Consider the following 26,823-nt stretch of genomic DNA (forward strand, 5'->3'; position numbering starts at 1 on the left):
CACAGCTTGAACTTGATATTATTCTGAAATTAAGATGTTTTAATCATTTTACATTTTGGAAGCTGATTTACACATAATCCTGAGAAAATTACAATAATTTAATATTAGAAATAAGCAATTATATAAGAATAATTAACTACACATTTCTTTAATTATATTTTATTTGTTTAAAAAATACAAAAGTAATTTATAGCTTCAAAAATAGACTTTTTACTCCCTTTTACTTAATAATAATAGGATTTTAAAATGGCCTTGAAGATACTAACAGTACAGATATTTACAAGTTAGATAGCATAACTAGAACGTTTTAATGTATCTGTGCTGGCCACTCCAGATAAGATTGCTTTTGGTCTTTATAAAATTTTTAAAAATTGAGCTACAAGCTAGCTACAAAGTATCAGCTACAAAAATCCTGGATTTTTTTAATGGAGTGTTAAAAGCCTATTTGCTTTTGTATTTCATCTTGATCCAGTGCACAAATAATGTGATCGCAGCGCCTAGTGTCAAGCAAAAGGTGGTAACAGGCTACCACTAAAACAATGTTTTTGTACACAATTGAATTCCTCACAACCCAGCCCCAATAACCATTTTGTTTCTTAGCAATGCCTAGGGGAGTCAATGTGCCTTTTAGCCTTCCTGGATGATGAGCACAGGCAAGACTTTAAAGATCCGAAGGGAGGTGAAATACTCAGTGAAAAACCCATCACAGTCAGAACAGCCCATGGGCAGTACATCTAGGATTTGAGCAGCTGGGCCACCCAAAGGAGGTCACTGAAGGGACACAAATGCTGCAGCTGGACCACAGCTGTCACAGGGATGATGGGAAGGTTCATTACAGTATGGTAAGTAATCCAGCAGCAGGGGGGGGGATCTGAAATACCACACAACTTATAATACACCATCACAAATTTCAGTTATGGTTTTTTACTGTCCTGTTAATGTCAAGATGTTATAAAATATGAATTAAACCGTCTTAATTCTTCTAAAAGTAAATACAAATTTCTACCGGTGTGGTGAGTGTTTCATTGCTTGCAGCCATGCATCCATAGCAGGTCTGTATTCCTCTGAATCCTTTTGGGGCTCAAACACTGCTTCTATTCGCCTGAGCTTCTTTAGTTGTTTTTTGTCTGTCCAAAATCCTATAAACAGATAATTCATTCTCCAGCTCAACTGCAAATATGTTATTTTTGAATTGTTTAAATCTATTTCTAAGAGATCCAAAGCGGAAACACAGTAAGAAATAATGACAACTTTTCTTTTTACTCTACCAGCAACTTTCTCAGAGGGAAGCATATTTTTAATATTGTGAAAATCCTTTCCAGTAGGATCCACTTGTTTGGAATCCTGACAACAGCGCATCTGCTTAACTGGGATGGTTTCCAAGGAACAGCTCTGGTACACTGAAGGTTCCCTTAGGTTCCATCCACAAAGTGCTTTTAGTTGCAGGTCCTTCTCAATGAAGAAGGGGCACAGAAACCAAGGCTTAGCTGCTTTCCCACTGTCTTAAAAATTGTATCAACAGCAAGAAACAGCTGGTGTTACAGATTCCTATCAATTTATGTTATTAAATTGTTCTTATCTATCAAGGGTCTCAACTTTCTTGCACTTTTAACTGATGAGTAAATCTTACCCAAGCATATAGTTCTTACCTTCATTTATGTTATTTACATATCAAAGCACTTCAACAAGAACATGTTTTGTAGGTGCTTATTAAGCAAAACTGTCAACAGTTTATAGCATTCAGTCTGGTTAACAATATGAAACAATTCTGTGTGACTGGAGCTGTTTTTCCTGTTAATAATTAATTTTGTACTTCCATTCCTGTGAAAGCCTCAAAGGATAAAGGCTGTGTTCACAGAGCACAGGACACAGCTTCAGTGGGAGGGACAGAGCTGCAGGTGAGCTGCAGTGGCTCCCTGGCCACGTGGTCCATCCCCAGCCAGCAGCACTCAGGCAGCATCAGTATGGGAATGGACATGGAATATCTGAGTCAAAGAAGAGGAGGCAGCAAAGACAGGGCTCACTTTTCTTCTCTAGTAATACATCCTTCTAATGGTACTTTACAGAGAAACATAAACACTATTCACCTTATATTCCCCCAAAAATGGCTAAAGCAATCCTTTGGGGGGGAACTTACAATTATTCGAAATTATGCCCTTTTCTTGTCTGATCTCTTTTCTATTGTATTTACAACGTGCATTATGAAGGGGAAAAAAGCCTTTTTAATGTCTACGTACCTGAAGCAAGGCCTGCTAGAAAAGCTGCACCAAGACTAGACATTTCCACATTTGCAGGTTTTTCTATTTTCTTATTAATTAAATCTGATGTCATCTGCATGACAAAACTATTATTACTGACACCTCCATCAGCTCTATAGGGAGAAGGGGAGAAGTAGTTAAAAAAATGTGTTAAGTGCTTATTGCCAGCATTTCAGAAAACAACGTTTGGTATTTCACACTTAAGCATAAATCTTACTGTCACTCATGCACAAATGCATTTCCACTTTATGGGTAAATTTAGAGGACAGAACAAGGTGCCAAAAAAAAAAAAAAAAGAAAAAAGAGTTTATAAACTCGGAGAGGAATGGTAGGCAAACAGAGACACAGGACTCTATCAATAAAGATCTGCATCTTGGCTGAAATACTGAAATATTGGGGTTTATAACAGAACCTTTACATAGTTACCACCAAAATATGACAACACCTAACAAACCTTTCACGTGTTCTCAGATCTGGAAAAATACAGTTCTCCTTAATACCAAATCTTTGTATTAGTTAGCTAAAATGCTTTCACAGTTTCTTCTTTATAAGAGGAAGTTCAGAACGAGGCTTCCATCTCTCTATTTTCCTACTTTGAGACCAATTTAATGGGGAAAACAGAACTTATCAATGCTGATCTTTAATCATCTGAGATTTCGAAGTAATTACTCTTGCAAACAAAATAATTCTAACAAAAAGCAATCTTTGAAATGTCCTAAGTAGGTTCATTATGCTCTTGTACTCCAATACGAGCCATGTATGGAGCTGGTGTTCTATCAAATGTGGTGCAGAGAAGACCTCTAGTGTTTATTGCTATAGAAAGTGTTAGGTAATAGAACTCCTTAGTTATAGGACTTGTGGAATAAAGCTGAGGGCTCTTTCTCTGTGCTTTCCTTGATGGTGTTGAGACAAGCAAAGAGAAGCAATAGGAACCTGTTGAGGACTAATGAAAACAATGCCCAGAGACCAGGAAGGAACAAAGAACACAGGGCAACAGATAAAAAAATGAATGAATAAATGTATGGGATAAAAACAACAACAAAAATCAAAGGTAATTGATAGATGCAAAAGATGTGTGGACATAAGGATGGTAGAGCAGTTTGCAACCCTACTGAGAAGCCCACCTGAGTGTGTCTCATTATGTTTTAATATTTAATCCACAAGCTGAATTGCTACTGCTTTTAGTTAAGTAATACAGACACTATATAAAACTGCAATTTTATATCCATGAATAAAAAATAACATGATCATACAATTTAAGGATTATATTGCAATGTAAATGGAATTAGAATTCTAAGGCTCCCTAGGCTGTATTTCCATACTTTCCATATTTTAAGAGTTTAAGAGTTTGCTCTTTTAATGCGACTTGTCAAATTTTGGATGCAATTTTCTATGTTAAAAAGCTTCCTAAATAATCAAAGTTCTGGTAATTTTCATTAAACATCTAATCCTGGCCGTTTTTTCACCTTTGCCTGCTCTCTCCCAGTATGTGATGGAAAGCAGAAACTTTTACCTCCTCCCACTTCTGTATTCTTGCTTTTTTCCCACTGAATCTGATTCTGGCATGCCTGCCAGTCTGTTCTTCCTGTGCAGAGGCACAGGAGGGATGGGAACGCTCACCTCTGCTCCTGACTGCAGTGCCATGCTGACCCCTGGCTGCCCGAGGGAGGAATTTTGTCGCAGAGCTTTCTGAGCCTCAGAGGGCTGGAGCTTCTGGTGTGCTCAGAGAAGGTCCCTACCAAAATGTTCCAGCAATGTTTAATTCAGCTAAATGTGGTGCAAGCATATTCTAGGGATTACAGTTGCCTCACTTAATTTTATATACTTCTTCAAAGATTAAAGCAAAACCGATGTCTAAAACTAATCTCCCTCTTTCCCTCACAAATAGAACTAGTTTTAACCAATGTGTTCAAAAAATTCTCTGTGAAAAACCCAGCCCAGAAAATGTCAGTATGAAAGAATGATGACAAAGGGTAGAATGACCTTTGTGGTATTGCTGTATGCACTCCAGTGCTACCTGAAAACATGGATATGCCTTCTTTTTAATTTTTGTTTTAATAATTAGAGCAGTTCATTACTCCCCCACTAACAATCACCAATGCCAATAGCTGTGGGTAGACTCTACTGCTGCTTAAGTTACATTAACATTTGACTTGGAAACCATCTACTTCCAAACAGCAGAATTTTTAGAGTAAGAGAAAATGCATAATAAATCTCAAACCTGTTTAAAATCAAACTCTCATATATTGAATTTAGAAGTTATGAGGAACTTACCGAATAGTTCGAAGAGGAATGTGCACCTTCTTCACAATGATATCATAAAGCAGTTTGTTTCTTTAAAAAAATATTTAGTTGAATTAAGCATTATATAGCCCATAAAGTGTTTTCAGTATCTACACAGAAAATAAATGCAAGGCAAGAAAGGCCTCAGTTCTGTTAGAACTGCTGCAATAGCTGAAAGGTTTCTAGAATGCATAAATGAAAAACCCAAACCCACTGAAACTGATGTTTGGTCTTTGTCACTGTTATAAAGGCAAAGTATGGCTAAATCATGGCCCATTCTATAGCAAGTCACTGTAGAAGGTTTATTTTTCCCACTGAAAGTTACTGATAGGTTTCTCGAGATGCAATTGTTGATATAACAAGTGGCTTAGAGTGAGGAACGTAGGCCAACAGTGCTAACTGGAGTTTACCCAGCTATTCTGTAAGGGGAATACCTGAAGCCTCCAAGTTTGACTTTTTCCAGAAACCATTTCATTTAATGGGAGAAAATCTAAACACAAAGGATCTCTACTTTTTTCTAGTTATTTGTATGCAGTATTTGAATGAGATAGATGAATTCTTAACATCCCTTAACATCCTTCTCAAGACACCCATGTGTTAGTTCAGAAATTACTGCATCTCACGTTCAGGCTTACAGTGCAGAAGGAAAATCCATTAGAAACCAGTTGCAGCAATTGAGAATACTGCCCTGCTCCAGACATCTTTCCTGAGCCCTTTGCAGGAGATTTTTATGCCCAAAGCGATGCCTCTAAGGCATCAAAAGCAAGGCTGTTGACTACATGGAAGGAATCACATCAGGGCTCCCTAACTGGCCACAGCACAGAGAACCAGGCTCAATCCATGCTCAGCTCCAGCCTGAGGCATGTTGGGGGTTGGCAAAGCAGTGATATACTGATGTCAGCAGTGACATCTTTAGCCTTCACAGGTCTGGAAGCTGCTGTCCATTCACATCTTTTAAAACTTTTAAGAGGCCTGTTACTTTGTTTTATAAAACACCAAAATTTCAAATTTTAAACAAAAGCTGATATTAAACTTTCAGCTTCAAGGATATTTTAAACACAGCTGGAGAGGACTACAGTTTCTGAAAAAACACTGTCAGGAGAGGATGGACAAAGTTTAAACAGAAAACACTTTCAAAACATGCAGAAAACAACATTATTTAAGAATCTCTATATGGTTACTTAATGACAAAAACGCTGAACTAACAAATATACATAAATTTATTTGTAAAGTGTTAAAAAAAAGGAAGCAGCTAAAACTCCTTTCAGTGTAACAGTAGTGTATTGTACAAACTGCAAAAGTCCATGTATCAATTTGACACTGCTGATCTAAAAAAAAAACAAAGATAAGAAAATACAAGCCAGATAATTTAGCAAGCAGTACCTGAAAGCTACAGATTCCAATATAGCCCGAACAAGATGGTTTCTGTTAGTGGAAGGTTTCAGCCCCATGAAAGAGGCACATAAATATGGGTCATCCCCAGAAACCTGCAGAAAAGATGTCACCATGAGTTCAGTGAATAGTATTTGTAGGCTTTTGTGAAAGAAGTAAAAGCATAAGAAAAAAATAACTTACGACAATTACAGGCAGCATAGTGAAAGAAGAAAATTGAAAACAATATGTAAGAGGCATATAGTGTTATTTTGGTTACTCAGCAAACACTTTAAATTGCTTCTTTCAACAGCAAAACATTTAAGTGACTTCTTCCAAATCAAACAAATGAGAAAAGACTAATCCACACAATTTCCCTTGAAAATACATTTAAAATGTACACCAGTTGACTAGGACAGGGAACATTCATATTATTGATATTGCTGTTCTTTAACAAGATTTCACACGTCCCCTCCTGAACTCCTGAAAAAAAGATGAATTGACTTTCAAAACTAATACTGAAAAGGACAATAATACTTCTTATTGATGTATACTACAGTCTGTTATCAGTGACACTGAAGGAAGCTGGGCTATCTGAAGAAGAAATTAAATTCTTCTTTGCTTTGTCCCATTAGCACACAGAACTTCAACAAAGGTAAGGTAGAGATGTTAAGGTTCTTCCTAAACCCTAGTCCTGGGAATGATCAATCTGAGTATGGTTAACTCAAACTTTTAGCAACACACTGAGAGATGAGCTCATATCACCAAAGCCAAACAGTTACTAAAACTTCTAAGAGAGAAGTCTATTATACTGAGTTGGATCACTCCCAGGGAAGTGCTTCAGCATTATCCTTGCTTTCCATAATGCCAGGACTTGCAATCTTGCTAATATTTAGATACTATAAAATATTCAGATGAATTACAAACCTACACCTTGAAAAAAGGCAGAATAAAATTATTTTAGAACAATGATTAGAAGTATTGTCTCAATGAAAGCTCTGCCCTTCACAGCAGAAAAGCTGTGACATTGGTTTGTGTCTCTGCAGGCATTGCCAGTGTTACTAGGGGAAAATAATTCAGTCTGTCTGTCCATCACTGATTTTCATATTTGGTAAGGTTTATTTCAAGGGTAGGAATGGCATTTAACAATTCTGATATGACAATGGCCTTCATGTATTGTGATGAGCAACAGACACTAAGAACCTCAACAGTACAGAATAAATACTGTGATAAGATGTAAATTATTACCTTTAAAATGTAAAAATCAATTTTTACTTGGGTTATTAAAATATAATCTTGATTTTATTAATAATATTTTTACCTGCGAACCTGGAATGAAACAAACGCCTTCAGAATCAGCAGTACTCTGTGCCATTTCTGCTGTTTCATCTACATTGGTGAAAAGTTCTGTAAAGATACACAGGTTGTAGAATGTTATTATTTCCTTCAATTTCTTCATTTTGTCTAAGAGAAAAACATCTAGAGTCAGACTACTCCTTTTTTAGTATTTTCAAACTACATGTTCCAAGGGAGAAAATCTCCTCTATTTCATGTCCATCAGTCACATCAATAATCCCAAACTATTCAGATGAAGGCTAAACTCAAAAGGATCCTCTCCTATCTGCTGTACTGTAGCCTTTTAATCTTCAAGACATAAATGGGAATTAAGAATGATAATGGCACCTAAGAGTGCTAAAACCTTAGATTCATAGAACATATTTTTCCCCACATGTTGTTACTGTCAGTCCAACCACCTAACAACTACAGAGAAAGTCCCTTAATACCCATATTTTATCAGCACTCTTAGTACCTTTACAAGTGACACATAAGGTAATACATCACCTCTTATCACAATGATGCCTCTTGATAAACACTGCTTTTCTTCTCTGTCCAGCCAGATGACTCCTTTCATAAAACTACAGACATTCCTCTTTAGCTTGTTCTTCACCCACATGAAACTCTTGTACTAACATCCCTCTTCCACAGTTGTAACTAATGATGTCCTTATGTGGCCACATAACATGATTCTACAGAAGACTAGAGGTCTTCTCTACATTAGACATATTGCTTTTTCTTGTCTAAAAAAAGTTAATTTTCCTATTAAAGGTAAATTAGTTTAATCTAGCTCAACTTACCCTTGAAAAGCCGATCTTGGTAATTTATCAGGAGTTTCAATTTACCTTTGTAACCTTTTTGAATTTGTGGGAAAACTATGGATTCTACTGTGCTCAGACTAATAAAACTAAATCACATTTTTTCCTTCTTGTTGTCTTTGCTATTATTGAATTTTACATATAGTACCTCTATACCAGGACAGAAAATCAAAAATAAAGTAAGACTGTCTTCATGTTGAAATTCCACAACTACTTCTTAGAAATTCTTAGAAGTTATAGGATTCCACTGAAAGAAGTCCGCTAAACTAAGTTTATCTCGCTGCAGAAATTACAATTTCCAAACCTTTCCCACTATTGTGTCTCATCTTCATCCATGCTGGGCCTCACCACCCTTACTGAGGCCCTCAGCTTACCTTGTGTTTTGGCCCAATTCTTTCTGTAGAGCTAAAGTTTTTCCATTCTCTAAAGCTGATAAGTTTCTGAATTGTGCTTCTCTGCAACAATATTTTCAGAAAGTAAAGGCCTTACTTGTTACAGAGTCTGAAGCAGCTTGCCTTTTATTTATCCCATCTCTAAGACTTCCCCTCCTTTTTTTATATGGTAGCAACTGTAGGTCATGATCATTTTACTACTGACTAGCTAAAAATCCTTTATACTTCTGCATATACCAATACTATCCATTTGAAGTACAGATAAGTTCCATATGGATAATTACCCATTTTAATTATAGAATCTGAAGTAGCAAGCTTATATATGTAGCCCTGACACTTGAGTCTGCAGCACTGAACCGTGAACTGAACTGAGTCACTTCCTCCAAAGCCTAGTGGCTGTTACTCTCTGGGCTTAGTCAAACATGTGATGACCAATCTGAGTAATACTTAACCCTTAGGGGCACATACCGGAGCACATACGTGTACACATGCATCTAAAGCTGCAAGAAATGTGGAATTTTGTGATGAGTTCCACTTGAGGAAAACCCTTCCCAGACAGTCCAAAGTTTGAGACATTAATCATTTTTTCTCATCCTAGTAAAAACTATGCTAAATTTCTAAGTAAGACAAGTAAATTCTGAAGTTCTAATTAGAATACTGAGAACAGTTGCTCTATGAACAATCAGTAGGTTTGAACATCACCTACTACAGAGCTAGTATTTTCATAGTCTGCCATTAAACTGGAATGCAAAACCTTTCATTACAAAATAGTAACACCCAAAAGGCACATTACTTCCACGTGAAGCAACAGTCACTTGCACAGTTCTTCATGTTATCTTCATATAAATCAAAGCTGTTATTAGTTATGAGATGTACAGCTCAAGACCTCTCAAAATCAAGTGAAAAGTAAAATGTTTCAGGAAAATAAAATAGGCAGGATGGTCTGAGGCAGAGACTGAAGAGGAGATGATTGTGCAAACCAAATTTCCTCAGCAGAGTGCTTACTAAAAAGACTGTGCATTTCTGCTGTCCAAAGCATGAAGATTATTTCCTTCACTCATGAATAATAAAATCAAATCCAGGAACATAACTATGAACCCCTAAAACAGCTTCTTAAGCAGTTATATATTTCACCCTCTATAAAATGACAGAAGTTACCTATATCCAGAGCCCATTTTATGGCAGTGCCAACGTCCGATATAGAGCCTTCAGTTAAATAAACAACTTCTTCCCCAATCTTCCAACCGATCAGTGGATAAAGACCTTCATTATTTTCCAGGAAACAAAACATTCAGTTAAAATAAATGTTTCCAGATAAACATATACAAACATTCCTCACAATAAACCCACCCTTTGTAGAATTCAAACTAAAGAAGTCACCGGTAGAGGTTAAATGTGTTGTTTAGAACTTTCGTGATGGGATAACAAGAGAACTGAGCAACAGGTTGTTAGATCAAAGTTAACTTAAAAAATTGCTATCAAATTATCAAACCACCTTTAAACTGAAGATCTATCTGTGCCTGCTTTTATTTTTTATACAAGAAATTGTGCATACCCAAAAATTTATCAGTGTTTTTCTATTTAAGTCCATCCAACTTTCCTCAAGGGTTTCTAAAAAGGAAGAGTGTTTCCCCCCAAAACATAAAGCACGAAGGCTTGGCTCTCAGATGGGAAACATAAAACTGAAACAGACATATACACACAAAAAAAGTAACAGAAACTTAGAGCACAGATCTTATTCAAAGAACCATGAAAGTGGTGTACTTTTTAATTCCCTGTTTAATATGCAATGCTTCCTCACACAGAAAGCAAAAAAGAAAGTAAGCTTCACCTGCACTTCAGCTAGAGAAATAGTTTTTCAGGTCCCTAGATAAGAACCCAAGTATTCCATGGTCACTGCAACAACTTCACCCAATCAGGCACAGTAACTGTTAGAGAAAGAAAGTGCCCATACTTTATGGAGCCCTGCTGCGGACTCAGATCATGGGTAATGCACCAAAGGTAAATAAGTCCCAGTGTACCTTTACAAAGACCAGAAAAGCATCAGAAGGATCTAGGGGCTCTCTCTGCTTCCTCAAAGTGACTTTGCTGATGTTTGTGCTCCTCACAGAATCATCTCCACCTTGCCTGCCTGTGTCCAAATGAGTTGTGTGGAAGTACCAGTGCAATTGCAGGAACCTGTGCTAGTACTGGGGCACTCTGGTGCTTCCAATATAAAACAATCAGCAGCACTGATTAAAGTCTGTATTTGTCTCTTGAAAAGGGAATGTGTATATATATATAACTCCAGATCATCCTGGTGCAGGTGTCCCTTGAAATCTTTATTTTTTACTAAAACTAAAGCCACAAAGAAAAAAGCCCAAAAAATTAATTGAGCCGAAGATCCTAAAGAAGAGCAGCTTATGAGGGACAGAGACATCCATCCATCATGTGGCCTCTCTAAAATGCTCACACCAGAGTCTCTATCAGGGTAACATAATCCTGCCTCTAGGGAAGGGATCCCCATGACACTTGGGCATGACCAGAGGTATTAAGAACACTCAGACTACCAGAAGTAGCTTTAAACTATACAACATGATTCCATCATTGAATTGTGAGACGGGCTGCTCTTGAAGGAACTACTTTATTTTTTCTTTTTTTAAAAACTGTTATATGTAGGAGCTAAATGTAGACAAATGTAGACCAGAAACTAGAACAGCAGCTAATGAATAGCTTGCACAAGGATGCTGCAGGAATTCATCTTGCAGTCTTAAATACATATGTCAGCTTTAAAGATTGAACACATTACATTTCATGCCCAGGGCACTGAGAAAGCCAGGCACTTAACTTGTTCCACTAACCATATCCCATGACAGCCAAAGAACATAGGGAAAATAATTTTAACAAAATGAACAGCCTAAAGGAGTAGAAGTTTCACACCATTGCCTTAGAAGATTTTTAACTCCTATCAGAATACAATGCCTAAATCAAAAAGCTTTACAGCAAGTTTTTTGCTATTACATTTTAACAGACTACATATGTATTATTCTCTAAGTAAAAATATCATAATAATGAAATAATTAATTATCATAAAAAGCATTTCCATTCATAGGGAATTCAATGTCTATGCTATTCAGTTCTGACACATCTCAAGTATTTGCCAAAGTCCTTCAAGACTTGAGCTGGTAAAATTCTCTTTATCACACTGCTGTCCTCCTCCCCAGCCTCACTCCATTTTAAGCAGTAGACATCCTGAAATTAGTAACTCTTAAAAAATATGACAGACAGAGAGAGCCTGTGTAGGCAAATTTACTTCAGTGTCATCTTCAGTGTTTGCTCTCTTGACAAATAGCTATCTGTGACAAATTACTTGACAGACCACAGATGTTCAGAATGGGCAACTTTTAAACACTAGAGACACACTGGGGAGCCCATTTTAAAAGAAAATTTTAACTTCTAATCCTGCATTATCTCATTGCATGTGCTTCAATGCTTAAGGGCTCCAGGGGAGGAACTTGCAATGATTCACTAAAACATTTTGATGTGAGAAGCCAGAGGACAAATCCCTTTTTTCTCCTATCCTGTACAATACTGCTATGAAGAACAGGTGAAGGAAAAAACCAAAACAGGAGGGATGCAGGTAGCAGATATAATTACTAATGATGCTAATTAAGTTCTCTTCCTGAGAAGCTTACTTTAGGATAACCAAAATTTACATTGCTAATTACAATTTTCCACAGTCTTCTCTTCTGAAAGAACTCCCAAGCTGTTTTTCTACACTTATAGACAGAAGGAAAAGCACAGCCCTGTTCTATTCTTTTGTTCTGTGTACCCTCAGGAGTAACAGCTATCAAGGAACAGCTGAAAAAATAGAATTCCCTAAAACCAAAATTTCACTGTCTTACTTCCCCGTGATGCAAAGAGATGCTCTCCAGTATTGACATTCCAGAATCCACCTGTTCCCATTGTCAGTTTAACATCTCCTGGGTGAAAGCAGCATTCTCCAAACATAGCTGACTGCTGATCAGCTACCTGTCAATCCAACAAAAACAATAGGACAAGTTAGCTACCAACTACCAACCTGCAATGCTGGGTTTGAAAATACATCTGTAAACACCTTGGAGTTCTGAATACAAGTAACCACTCAGGAACTGAGCATTCAGAGAGGACTCATTTACAATTTCTTAAGCATTTATAGGCCATTATAACAGTCAGACTTATCACTGTCATCAAATTACACCAAGTTTCACAGTGTGAAGTATCTGTAGGACTCCTTGCAACACTGAAAAACATTATGGAAACAAAAGAAGTGTTTTGTGGTTTAATATTTAACAAGGATAAATGAAGCATTTACAATCCCAGGGAGCAGAAGAGAGCAGCTTGGCCTGAATTCTTTTTCTCCAAATAGAAAGTTGAAGTTTTGAGGTCTTGCCTTCCTTTTTCCTTTCTACCTCTCCTGTACCAAATTATTCCATGCTCCATTTTTCAACCATGACTATGGTTATTAAATGTATTTACTTATGTTTTTGCATTGGTGAAACAGTAAATTTACAGCTAGATTTAGTCCACAGTTCTTTAAAACAAGACAAATTCATGTTAGCTAGGGGTCAGTTTTTTCATTTAGTTCGATTCAAGCAGATTTTGCTCCAAATCATCACTTTAGGTTTTCTTAACCAAATTCTAACTTCTGAGGAAAGAACATGTTATTTGCCACTTATTTTTAGCGAAAAATAAAAAAGGGATAAAAGGTACCACAAGTGGATTTATTAACAAATACTCTTACAGTTGTTTGGTCTCACTGAATTCAAGCCAGAATGGACTCATGCATAACTTCCTACAGAACAACTGATTTTAAGCCAAACACACACATTACCAGAGCTTAGAGTCCTACATTCAGAACTTAATCATTTGGCCACACAACCATAGTGGATCTCAACCTCTAGAAATCCCTTCTTTTTCTCTTCTCCTCCTTCCACCTAAGGTTGTAGACTGTGTTTTTGGAGAAAAATTCAACAATCAATTCTATTGTAGCTAAATCACAGAGAATCAATAGAGAATATTAATGAAAGGAGCAAGTACTAAATCAAAGCCAAATAAATAGAGTATAAACACACAGATTTAAGAAAATATTTTCACTTACCACTGCCATGATTGGAATAGGTACCCCAAATATTTCAGAGTCAGTTGATCCAAAGTTGTAGCTTAAAACAAATCACATTAAAATGACCTTTTTGTTAAAATGAAATCTAGGTACATACAGCTTGGGTCTGGATTGCACACAAAAGGTAATGCTACCGATTTATTTTAAAGAAAACATTAAAACGATCACTTCAAGAAACACAGTAAAAAAAGTTTTGGACTTGGTATACTTTTAATATAAGGTTTAAATGCATATAAACATATTTTTTGTGCTCATGTGTATTATTTGGCTTATGCAGACTATTTAGTATTTAATAATTAATCATAATTAATTTAACAATTAATTTAGTTATCATATTCTTTTAATTATGTCTTCATAGTTACCTTGTGTCTCTCACTGGTGGATAAATAGACACTGGAATAGAAAGCAGATTGCACAAAGTGGGATTCCAACATTTCTGAAATGAAATTAACAAGTAAAAACATTAGCAACCATCTCAGAAGCACAATAAATAGTGACAACATTCTTTGGAACAGCACATACCGTAAAGGGCTCAAAAATGCCTGTGGAACTGGCATTTGAGTAATCTGTAGCATACACAGAACCTAGCATGAAAAAAGAGAACAAAGTAAGATTTTCAGAAATTCAAATATTTGAGTTTTCTTTAAATATCTCATTGACTCCCGTGAAATATAAATCAAGTGTGTATGAGCAAAATCACAATGACAGAATGAGCACAGAGATTTTACCTGCTGCTCACTATACTGTGCACACATTAATTACTCTATTTCCTCTCATGAACCTGCCTAGAACAGCCAACAGCACCACACCAACTGCACCACAATCATAATGGGACTCCTCAGGCACTAGTCCTCAGGATTGAAACTTGTCATTCTTCCATATTTGTAACGCTTCTTTGGTCTTTTGCTTTCACAGGTACTTTTCTTCAATCAACACCAATTAGCTCTGTTAGTCCTCCTTAAATTTTATACTTTTAGAAGGTTTATTACACTGAATCAATATTTCCCTTCCAGGCAGGTCCAAAGAATAATTTATTCAGAAGTTCTTTTTGTAACAGGAAATACATTACAATTTTTATTGAATATACAAAAGCACAAATTGCAAAAAAGATATATGAATTCTAGAATATATAAATGACAAGTAATGAACATAGTTTCTTAGATTCCAGTGTGTTTTACTGATACTTAAGAGGAACTGTAATGTTCACCTTTAGTCAATCTATACAGTAACCATGTGTCAACCGTTCCAAAGCAGCAGTTGTTTTTTTTTGCAGCTTCTTCAGCCTGGGAAAAAAATATATGAAAAAAAAATGTTTACAACTGGGTACAATAAGAGAAGAATATTTATGGATTTCTTTTATTATTTTCTTCATGATTGATCAGAATGGCCTCAGAAAATAAGTCTGATTGTAAACTTTTCTTCTAAAAAGGCTGAGTTGGCTGTTAAACTAATTTTATCCTACAAGTTCATGCTCCTAACAGAAAATAAGAACACTTTCTTACAGCTGCTTCTAAGGAAAGAAATGTGATTAATCTTCTACTGTAGGGGCATCATAGCCTTATGAAAAGAAACTTACAGTCACAATTATAACAGTGGTGAAAGAGTGGTAGATAAAGAAAACAAGGTCCTGCATGGTGAGTATTAGAGCAACGAATATAGCAACACATAGCTCAGGGCTCATTAGTGCACTAGAGTAATCCAGCACAACTTATTCCACATACATTTTCCAATTTGCCAAAATGCAAAATGAATTGTGCAGTATGGTATTATTTGTGAAAATGCAAAACACTGGCATAATGCAGAGTGGAAAGGTAAGAGGTCCCATTGAAAATAAATAAAATCATCATGCAAAACCTGAGGGCAAACAGCTTTAAAACAAAGTACAATAACTAAGTGTATAAATGTATCAAGTGAAATAAGATGATTTTATTATGTTGCTTATGTATGAAGAAAGTTTTTTACTACTACATATTTCCAGAATGAGAGGAAAAATTTGTACAAATGTAAGTTACTATTTAGGCAGACAGGCTTTGAACATTAACAGAAAAAAATCCTTTCTGGTTCTGAGAAGAATGAGCAAGACAAAACTGAAGCAATTACAGCCAACGGTCACAGAGTCAGAGAATGGCCTGGACTGGAAGGGACCTTAAAGAGTTCCAACTCCACAGCCATGAGCAGGGACACATTCCACTGAACCAGGTCACTCAAAGCCCCATCCAGCCTGGCCCTGAACACCTCCAAGTCACAAGCCATCATTATGACTTATGAAACCTATTGCATTTCCCTTTCCAGCTTACCTCAGGTATGTTTTTAAAAACCCATGACAACTTCATAGAAGCTTGATGTGTTGAAAAAGTAAGAAAACTGGGTGCCAAAAATCGATCATTCCCAGTCAAGAAATGAAGCACTGTAAAAATAACATGGATTACCTGTTTCAAAAGAAAACAGTTACTTAATTTTTAATCTTGCCCTTTAAAGGATGACAACACAGATGAAAGCTGCTGACATTAGATTCAGAAAGCTAAAACTCCTTTAAGAGGATCCTTAAGTAGGATAATGTAAGGATGTTCATATCAACAGACAGCCTTCCTGCAACACACACCACAGGAAAGAGCAGCTGCCCTAAGCAAGGCTGCTTTAGCACCTGCTGGAGCACTGACAGCCACTGCTCTGCATTGCACAGTGGTCACACCTCTGTGAGCACAACACATGATGTGGCTGACAGCATTACACACTGTTATTCCAGTGGAAGCTCTCTTACAATTGACAGGCTCAATCATGACTTACTACATTTTCCAAAATTTAATCATTAATCAAGTTTTCACAAAAGAAGTAACTGGCAAACCCAAGAATTTAATTTCTTATTGTGACTGTACTGGTTCGTTTCCACTCAGAGAAAAATTAATTTCTAGTTTTGGACTTAGAGCAAATCTTTCTCTTCTGAAGATATGGAGCACAAGCCACAAACAGCATAAAATGTATCTCCTATAGATAATCTGAGCAAAGGGTACATGAAAAAAACAAGCCAAGAAACCCAAAAGCCCAAACCACTTCTAACCCAGACCTACCTACATCCCCAATCCATGCTGTAGTGGTGTCAGCATGCAACATTTTAATATAACAGATTAAAAAGTAACAAAATGAGCCTTAGACCTATAAGAATCTTTTTCCATAACAATTACTTTAGGCTACCAGTACTGAACTTTATTTCTTGGAACTATCTTCCATGGTAATAATACTCAGTTAAATGTTCATTGCTCAGTTAAATGATGGCCACAGCACATCACATCACCATGTGAACAGGACACTTGTAGTATTCCATACAGTGTCCTTACTTGTCATAAAAGTTAAACAGCTCTAATATATCCAAGCAGTATCTAGATTAGTGCAGTTTTACCTTCAGTAGAAGGGACTTATTCCAGGAATTCACAAGTTCAGCACTTCTTAAATCTTGCCAACTTATGAAATTATGAAAGGGTTTCCCTGTCCTCCTGAAAAACAGTATTTGAATGATTAAAGCTAGAGAACACAAACTGCCCAAAACATTCAACATTATTCACCATTTCCAATCAGGACAATAAACACTAGGTCAGGTCCTATAATAGCTGCATATCCTCCTGGTGGATTTGAGGAATTATTAAATCAGCACACAGACATCTGGAGTGTCAGACTTCTCACCAGAATTAAAAATACATATGGATTAATCTCTTCCAATGCATAAAGAACAAAAAGGCCACATACTCACGACCTGTTCTGAACAGCTCTAAGGTGTGGCTGTGCAAACACAAGAGAACATGAGTGACTTGACAACTTCTACTTTTGAGTTCAACACTTCAACAGCCTGTTTCCATCCAGTCTATGAATACAAATGAATACAAATTCATTTTAAAGAACACACAACATACATACTTGTGCCATGTAATGAAAGTTCCTCTCTGGGTGGAGATGCCAAGACCAGCAATTTGCCTCATGTGAAGTCCTGCAGCTAAAAACAGAAAATAAATGACAATCACAAAAAAAGCATTTATTTGGAGAAGCAAATAAAAATATTACTTCTTCAATATAACTATAAAACCTATGGAATACTTAGGAAAATAATAGTTTATGAGAATATAAATCTCTACAAATCGTTCAACTAAGTGTTAAGAGCAGTGAAACGTTAGAGTGCTCTGAGTCAGACAATTGATTCCAAAGCAGATAAACAAACGTACGTATTTTGCAAAAGCAGTTGTGGCTCACAGACCCTTTCCACCCTCTGCAAGGCCTGTTGATACTTTATATGAACAATCCCAGAGACAGGCAGGCAGATTATATATGCCCACATAATCAATTAAAATTTGTATTTCACATGGATGAACGTGAACAAAAGCACCAATAAAAGTACCTTTACAGACTTAGGGAAAAAATTTCTATAAAGAAACAAAACTAGATTGATCCTGCAGGCAGTAAATAGATAAATATGAACAACACCATAACTTTTTGCATCACTTTGATAATGATATGTCTCACTTTACATATTTCTTAAGCAATGTTTCAAAATTCCTAAGAAAGAATTTGCTTAAATCAGGTACCACTGAGTGCAACAAAGTATACTTTAAAGTTAGAAGTAAAGAATGTACATTTGGATACACAACAATTTTGCTGTGATACCTTACCTTCAAATAACTGTTACAGAACATTTTTTCTAAAATAAGTGTCAATAATTAAATATGTCCATAACTATTTTCAAAGGAACGCTGGTCAGCTTGCTAATTACCTCCAGCCATATTTAAAGAAGTAACATTACATTAAGAAAATACACATTAAAAATTTCCACTTAAATGACAGACTACCCACCCTGTCCTAAGTATTGTTACTCTGAAGGGCTCTCAATCCAGCTCCTTGAACAAATCACAGGTTAAGTAGGTCCTGCTCACATGTGTTCTCATGTTAGTTTTCACGTGCAAAGCTGCTCATTTGTGTGAGCATGTCCTGCAGACTCTACACCCGGCACCCTCTTAGAGACAATTATAGAAGGGGTTTCACAGAGAGGGCACATCCTGTGCTACCCTACTCTACATGTGTTTCTGTACCTCCCCTTACAGTGGGTCCTTGCATTCCTGTCAGCAGTGCTCTCAATTCCTCAATCACCTGGAAATTAAACCAGTGCTTTCACAAGGCAACCTGCTCCACCTGCCTGCACAAGTGCTGCTGGTAGCAGGAGGGTACAGGAGGAGGACCTGGGAGTGGGTGGCCTGAGAACAGCACTATTTCTTTTTCAGGCAAAGGCACAGCTTTCAAGCACTTGCACAGTTCACTAAGGACTACTGGCATGTTACTCGTTCCCATCTCCACAATCTGCACAGTCCCACTACTTCCCCTGTGTCAGCTATCATACTCTCCAGACACCCACCTAAGTGGAGCTAACTTCCACTACAGACAAAAAAACCTAAAGACAAACACAGGTATTTTTCAGTTAAGCTGTCTTTTGGATGGAGTGCCATAACAGTAAGAGACAGAGTTGGGACTATGCAGCCAGAAGTTTCCACCTTTAGGTGGTACCGAACTGCAGCAGCTCATCCACACGTTCATGGAATCACATTCAGCTCCACAAGCCCTGCAAACCCAAGTGTCACTGTGCTCCTTCTGCTTCCAGACAGCCATTCCCGCCCCTGCTACCACACCCTCTCTTGCGTCAGCACAAACACTGGTGAAGCTCTGCTGGCGTAAACAACCGGACAGTGATTCCACTCAGGAAGCTGCCCTAGACTAGAAGAACTCTGTAAAAAAGGGGTGGCACTGCTTCTTTTGACAGCACTGTGAGTTATGCTTACTCACACACCCACTTAAAAATGACTTGTCAACAATGGGTGCAGCTTGGCCACAAGGAAATCTTCCCTTTTTAAAACTGGCTGAAAAGTCTTGCTTCCTGACTTGTCCCACAGAATGAAAATGAAGGAAGACAGGAAGGTCTTTGGGGGTTGAGGTGGCATTGCTGTTCTTGTCACCAAACAGTTGCGGCTGCTGACAAAACAAACCAAGAGCCCAAAATAATCCCCTTCAGTTTACACCTGGTGATATTTACTTTCCCTGCTCCTTAGGCAGCCTTCCAAAGGAAGGGACAAGCAGTTTTGCCATGAGCCATGTTTGAAGGCAGAGCAACACTGGAGACCAAGCAAGAGGGGCTGAACAGGAGGAACTGAATGACTTGAATGAAAGAGTGCAATGTGCACGCACAGGCCAAGGAGGCTGGGGCACTGTGGGAAGGCAAGCTGGGGTCCAGTTGACAGGTTCACGGTATCAGCATGGCACAGATGATCCAGGATGGATGGCAGAACACTGGAGGCAGATTAATACGAAAGCCATGAGAGTTGTAGAGAGCAAGAGCTAGGTTAGAGCAGCATCCAGAAAAGCAGGGGGAAAAACCCATCAGAGGTTTGTCAGAAAAAGGAGTTGTATGTATTTAGTGTATGGAGCACTAGGAAATTTTAGGCTAAAGTACAAATAGAAAAGAACAGTACAGTAATACAGGAACAGGATGGTAAGAATCACTTAACATTTGAATGGGAAAAGGAGGAATATCAGGTTGCACTCGAGTGAGCCCAGCTCTGCAGCATCCTGCATTCATTCTCCCTCACACATACAAAGTGGTGGTAGAACAATGGGGCAATGGAAGGGGAACAAGCCTGCTCTCTGTTCCTGCACAGAGGCATCTGGAGGAACAGACACTGGGGAAGGATGCATATACAAAAAGCTAGAGCCACAAAGTGCAGGCACTAATGCATAAATCAAGTATTCACATTGCTTCTACTTCAATCCTAATCTGGCCCCAATGAAAGGAAAATGGTAATTGAAGAACCCTAATTTACATAATGACTGAATATGCCTTAAAGCACGTTGTAGTCCTGGGCCCAGTGATGATTTTCAGTACTAGCTAAAAATGGTTTCACTGTCCAAGTAACTAAATTTACTAATTTTGATATATAAATAATTTCTCAAAATTTAAACCCTTACCTTGTACAGCCTCTTTTATTACACCAATAAATTGACTCCATAGCACTTCAGGATCTAATTCAACCCATCCAGGACGAGGATGAAGTGATTCTACCTGTTCAGGAAACACAAATAGCATTATTATGATCCCCAGAAATCAGCAAACACATTTGGGTTGTTTTGTTTTGTTCTTCATTTTGTGAATCACCTGTAAGAGTACAAACAACAGTGTACTTTTAAAACACTGTTCAACGTGTGTGTGTGATCTCTAGAAGACCTCCTCTGTTCCAGGGCAATAAAGAAGCTCAAACCCCTTGAAATAAGGAAGTCCAAACCTCTTGGAATAAAGGAACCTGTAAAACCCCTTCCAGAGCTGCAAACAGGAAAACAGGTATCTCAGAAAGCCATTTCTGCATTGCTTAATTCTGACGTCGATGAGCTTCTCAGTGGCAGCACTGCAGACCAGGGATCACCTGTCAGACGAGCTTCCAGCGTCAGGGAGGGTCAGCTCCACCGAGAGCAGCCCCTTCCATCTCCGAAATCCATCAGATTTCTTACGCTTCTCCTCGCTGCAAGCTTTTCATTGCAATAGATAACAGTAAAAAAAAGTTAATTCTGGAGATTGCCTGGATTCTAAAATCACAAGCGGTACTAACCAAAAGCAGCCTGAGATTCGTGTTCTAAAGTTGACATTTCTTCACACAGCGCTGTTACATGATAGGACGCGTGTAAACTTAAATCCTATGCAAATCTCAGCTGTGCCCGACTAACAAAAGTGGTTTTGTTCAGACAGAGATTAGCCGATAGAGACCGAAGGTAAGGTAAACCGGGAAGGGTGGGGGGGTGAGCGCCGAAGTAACGGGTTGAGGGCTACGGCGGTCCCGCGCGGGTGTGGGGCTGAGGGTTTCCTTTCACCCTCGGGAGGAGCCGCTCCTGTCTGCCCTGGCTCAGGGGATGCCCGCGCATCGGGAGCAGCCGAGCTGGCTGAGAGCCTCTGCGAACGCCGAGCCCCGACGGGCAACCCCTGCAGCCACCCGGGGGCCCGCAGGTCGGAAGCGCTCGGGGCAGAGCGAGCACGCTCGGCCCCGCCCGGCTCCCGAGACAGGTGCTGCCCCCGGCTGCTCTCGCCGCTCGGCCCCGCTCCGGACCGGGGGCGCGCCCGCAACTCGCCCGCACTCACCTTCCTGTGGCTGGAACCCCTAACGGCGGCCGCCCGGTCGTAGACGTGGCACTTCACCACCGTGCTGCCCACGTCCACCCCCAGCACGTACTGCGCCGGGGCGGCCCCGCTGTCGGGCTGCCCGCACGGCATCGCCCGGCGCGGCCCGGCGCGGAACGCGGAGTGAGGGCGGCCGAGCGGCCGCGCCCGCCACAGCCGGCCGGGGGCGGGCGCTGCTGCGGCCTATGGGCGCGGGCAGCGAGCGGGGCCGCCGCGCGGGCAGGTGGCGCCCGCCGGGGGAGGCCGCGGCCTGGGAGCAGCGCGGGCGGTGCGGCCCCGCCCGCCGCGCCCTCACCGGGCAGGGGGGGCCGGGCGCTCGGCCCCGGATCCCACAGACACGGCAAGAACGCGAAAGCGAAGCCTCGCGGTTCGTCTGTGCGGTCTCTACATAAATCTACCACATGCGCATTAAAAAAGGCTTTTAGTTAAACATCGAGTGTTAAGGGCTTTTCTGAAAGGCTGAATTTAGCCCCGAGCGCCGCGGGGAGAGATACCCACGGTGCGATGCTGACCCCCGTGAGCAGTGTCCGACCACAACTTCTCCTTACGCTAAACGAGATATGTTTTCTCCTGGGATTTGTCACTGAAGGCACTGAGCATCCACGAACAAATTACGCATAGTTACACAAAGTCATGAGCTGCAGCAATTCACTGGTGCCATCAGTTCGCTTTACAGAGGGAATGGCATCTAAAATTACTGCTGAAACAGTTAGTGACAGAAATGTTCCTGTATTGCCCTTGATGGGTAATTTTAAAATTATTAAAAATTATTATTATTAAAATAATTTTTTAAATTTTAGATGGGTGATTTTTAAACAGAAACAACCAGAAATATTAACAGTAAATCAATAAAATTCAGAATGCTCAACCCCAAACCAGTACCAGTAGAATTTTGTTTAAACCCAAATGTAATCAGAAGAGTTAGTCATTTAGTATAAACTCATTTAATTAGAGTAGAAAAAGCAAAAAAAAACCACATTGAAACTATTTCCCCCTTGCACTTCTGGTTTGGCCCCTCTTATTAAAAACTGTAGTATGAACAGTGTTATGTGAGATAAGTCTGGCATTACTGGATCTTTAAACCAGGAATACTACTGACAGTGAAAGCCACATTAAGAAGAGGCTTCTCACCTCACATGGGCAGTCGCAGAGGTCACTGGGACAAAGGTACGGATCACGGGGAAGTAAAGGCACGTGAAAGAGAAAGCCAAGAAACAAGTGCTTTACCTCTCCTCCCTAAGGAGTAACACATTACAAAATCATAATCTCTTTGACTTTTTATTCTCTTTGACTATCTCTTGACATACATGTAATAGACCTATGTCAGAGAGATACCAAGTACTTCAGATTCTGGTGAAGAGTACTTTGCTTCATCAAAATTAATGGCATAATAATAACTTAAAACTTGTGATGAAAGCTCCCTCAATAAGATTCAACATGTGTAACTGGTATAAAAGCCTAAAACCTCTCCAAACATTCAAAAATTAAGAAGCCTTAAGAAAAAAAGGCATCTAGATATCCTTTGTGTTTTTACAGTATCAATACAAGCAGGGCCTACCTCACTGCAAGATTAAGCAAAACTTCAAAAAGAAAATGGATGCAGGTTACTTTTTTGTTTCACAAGCTCCTAATGTAACAAACACATACCCTTTTGATTGCATGGAAGTGACCATGTAAAGTCGATTTCTTCTAGCAGATTTTAAATTCTGTTTAATATGTTAACAAAGAACTTAGATGTGTGGAAAAAGATAACCAGAACTGACTTGCAAAGTGTCAATGCATACATAATCTTAGCCATAGAGAGCATGTATTAAAATTGCTTAATATATGAGAGGCTTATGAAATACAAATTTCTTATTATTGTTCTGTTTGTAATGTCATAAAAGTAATGCAATAAAAGACACAATGTGCTTTGATATGTGCAGAGCGTGTCCATACATGACCTATCTGTTGTTAGTTTATATTAGTGTGTCATAAATAATCTCATTCCCACACAGGCACTCTATCTAAAACCTTTGCCACCCTCATAGAAAAATCTTGTCAAAATGCACAAAAGCCCCCAGTTCATTCATTTTAGCACAGGCAAGAAACATTCAATTTGAAGTGAAAATGTATGGACACTTTCCAGGTAACAAGCCTGCATAACCCCTACAAGCACCCCGAGTCGTCCTGCTTGGGTGAGAGCACGTGAGTGCCATGTCACTGCTCAGAGAGGGAGCTGGCACATACCAAGTACCTCAGCAGCCATGTCCCATACTTCTGCATCTTCTCTGCTGAAATCCTCAGCTTCTTTGCTCTCTGGAAAGCGTGGCTGGTCCTATTTTTTACTGGGTTATCAAACCAAATGAAGGAGTAGAGCACTCCAGGGACCTGTACAATGTTGTAGCAAAGGAAAGAGTTATTAAGTAAAACCAATCAAATGGCAGAACATCAGGGTCAAGATCCTACACTGCTAGTAGGGACAGCAAAACCCCTACCATGATTTATACTAAATATAATTGAATATTTATAAGCAGTGTCATCACACTCAGCAGGTTTCAGTCAGCAACACATAGACTTTATAGGATGATGCAAGAGACATTGAGATAGAACTGCCACAGACCCAGCAGACATAACTCCCAGAAAGAAAACATGATCTTGACACTGTCTTGATATTGTCTAGGACCAGATTATTAGATAAAATTTACAAATGAACTGTATTTTGAATAGTTAACTAGTTTTGGGTTTTTTTTAATAAAGTATTCTCAGGTGCATTTCTGTTGTGTTGGAGCACCTTCATTCACCTAAGGCTTCCAGTATGAATCAAACTTGCCAGTGGCACTGCTAACAGGATTCCAGACACTGACATTTATAGAGCAAGACCCAAAATTTGGGGGTCTTCTCTTCCTCAGCTGCTTTTTGGTCAAGGTGCATCTATCTTCCTACTGCCTCCTCAAACTGTGAGTTACCATTTTACCCACTTACTTGGCTCTACCTTTTTTACAAGTTTTAACATTATGAAAGCACTGATGTGGGGGCCCTTTGTCAGTTTGCACATAAACAAGAAAGAGCCCACTAATTTCTGTTGCTCCATTGGCTGTGCAGCCCACATCCTTTATTCATTAAGACTCACCTAAAAACTTAACAGACAGACCAAAATGGAAATTATCATCTTTATGCAAATGTTGTTGCAATAATTCACCGTATGACCCTTTCTCATCAGCTCCTCCTGTACTCCTGCAGAAGTTACCACTCCTCAAAGTCAACACACAGGACTACATGCAATGACATCACTTGATGAATAATGTCAGATTTGTGGGTAATTTGAGCTTTAGGCAGTCATGGGATGTTTCTTAAGGAGTTCCATTCTTGCTAAATCATCCCACACTCACACTACAAACTGTACCAACCCAGCTGTTCTTGGGGCTCCATGATGAACTATTATGAAAAGTAACAGGAGAGTGCCAATCAGATTAATTCCCCGATAAGGCTCATAATGTGGCAACACAGTTTGGCATGACCCAGAGGGAGCAAGTAATAAGAGACTGGTTAATCCAGGATTATCACTAGAGGATCGCACATCAAATCTGTGCCCACATGAATGAGGATTGGCACTGTGCCTCAGGCACAAGTGGTCCTTCCTTTCTGCCAGCTCTGCAACACAAGTAAACTCTGACAGGAAATGAGGTGGACTTCAGGACAATTAAGCTGTAAACCAAGAATTTATCTGCCAAAGCAAGTGAAGTGAAAACTGGTGTACTTACTCTGTTAATGTTTCATTATTTACCCATAATTTTTATTCGGCCTAAGGAATATGTGCATTTGGAGAAGAGCAATGTGCATTAACAAGATAGTGTCCATCATCCTCTGGATGTCTCTTAAGGAATTATTGTGTGGACTGAAAATGACATAACTATGAATAATTTTAAGAAAATGAGTGATTGAGTTCCTGTATATGTATATATATGTGTGTTTGCTTGTACATAGATATGATGTACATACATGTAACTAGAAAATTTCTAGTTACATGTATAAGTAGAAAATTCAGAGCTGAATAGCTCTTTAAAAGAACAGCTATTTCAAGTCTAGAAATTAACAAAAAAATATTAAAAAGTCAGAAAAATGGCCATCAATGAAGCTTAATTAGAACAGGAGAATGGATATAATAGAAGCTAAAGAGATGAAAAAGCACTAAAGAACTATTGTTTCAGTAAGACCTAGTCATTAAAAATAACTGCAATTACAAAAAAATACAGGACTAAGCGTGATTATCAACTTTCATAAATCACTGCTGATACACTGATGTTTGACCAAGTTTTACCAGAAAAAAAAAGTTTTAATGAAAAATGCTTTTTCTGTACTTTCAAATAATATGAACCAGGTTTACTATATGCACTTGATGGCATTGAGACCATTTTTTTGATTTGTAATGTATTTCAAAGGAGAAATAAAACAGGAAATTTGTAAATTATAGAAAAATAAGAGTAAACACCCACTTAAAAATTGACAGCAATAAGGAATTGTTGTTGGAACCATGGATTCTTTTAATAAAGAACAGCCACTTACCTCATGATATCAGATTCTTCAAAACATTTATCAGTTACAGTCTCAATATTCAAGGGTCCTCATGCACCTGAATTTGAATTCTTTTGGCCAAGAGTGTGTATTCAGACTGCCCTTATGCCCTTGATGTCACTGTGTCCCCTTTCCAGATGCAGAAAGAGAAGAACATAACTGTCTCTCAGTAGTAAGGAAGGCTGATTATGGAATACATAAGGAGATCACATTGCAAATAGAATTAAAAACATCCTTATTTTAAGTACCCATTACTTCTTTGAGATTCCTCACCCTCAGGGGTCATCTATATAGTAATTCAGATCAACTCAATTAAATTGAACTAAAGTCCTGTAATTTTTGAATGGGAACATCCATGCAAGATTTACTCTGCAATAACTGGTAAAATTTCAAGTTATCCCTTCATTTAAGTTGCTTGAATTTTCTTTAGTGCTATATATTGAGATGCAGCACTCACCATGCAGGGTAACAGAAGTCAAGA

At 38.6% G+C, this 26,823-nt stretch overlaps 1 protein-coding gene across 1 annotated transcript; it reads right to left on the reverse strand.

Moving 5' to 3' along the window:
- Window positions 1-252: 252 nt before the first annotated feature.
- On the reverse strand, window positions 253-21,895 carry GK5 (glycerol kinase 5). The gene is made up of 16 exons (XM_084212085.1): window positions 21,750-21,895; window positions 20,591-20,684; window positions 17,507-17,582; window positions 16,995-17,088; window positions 15,895-16,026; window positions 14,805-14,880; window positions 14,120-14,181; window positions 13,960-14,033; window positions 13,577-13,637; window positions 12,342-12,468; window positions 9,616-9,720; window positions 7,234-7,319; window positions 5,925-6,028; window positions 4,533-4,592; window positions 2,238-2,371; window positions 253-1,139 (listed from the first exon to the last, which is right to left on the reverse strand). The coding sequence occupies exons 1-16, from the start codon at window positions 21,879-21,881 to the stop codon at window positions 1,003-1,005; spliced, it is 1,554 nt and encodes a 517-aa protein (XP_084068211.1). The 5' UTR covers window positions 21,882-21,895; the 3' UTR covers window positions 253-1,002.
- Window positions 21,896-26,823: the final 4,928 nt, after the last annotated feature.

This window comes from Fringilla coelebs (genome assembly GCF_963513975.1).
Source record: "Fringilla coelebs genome assembly, chromosome: 10".
NCBI lineage: Eukaryota > Metazoa > Chordata > Aves > Passeriformes > Fringillidae > Fringilla > Fringilla coelebs.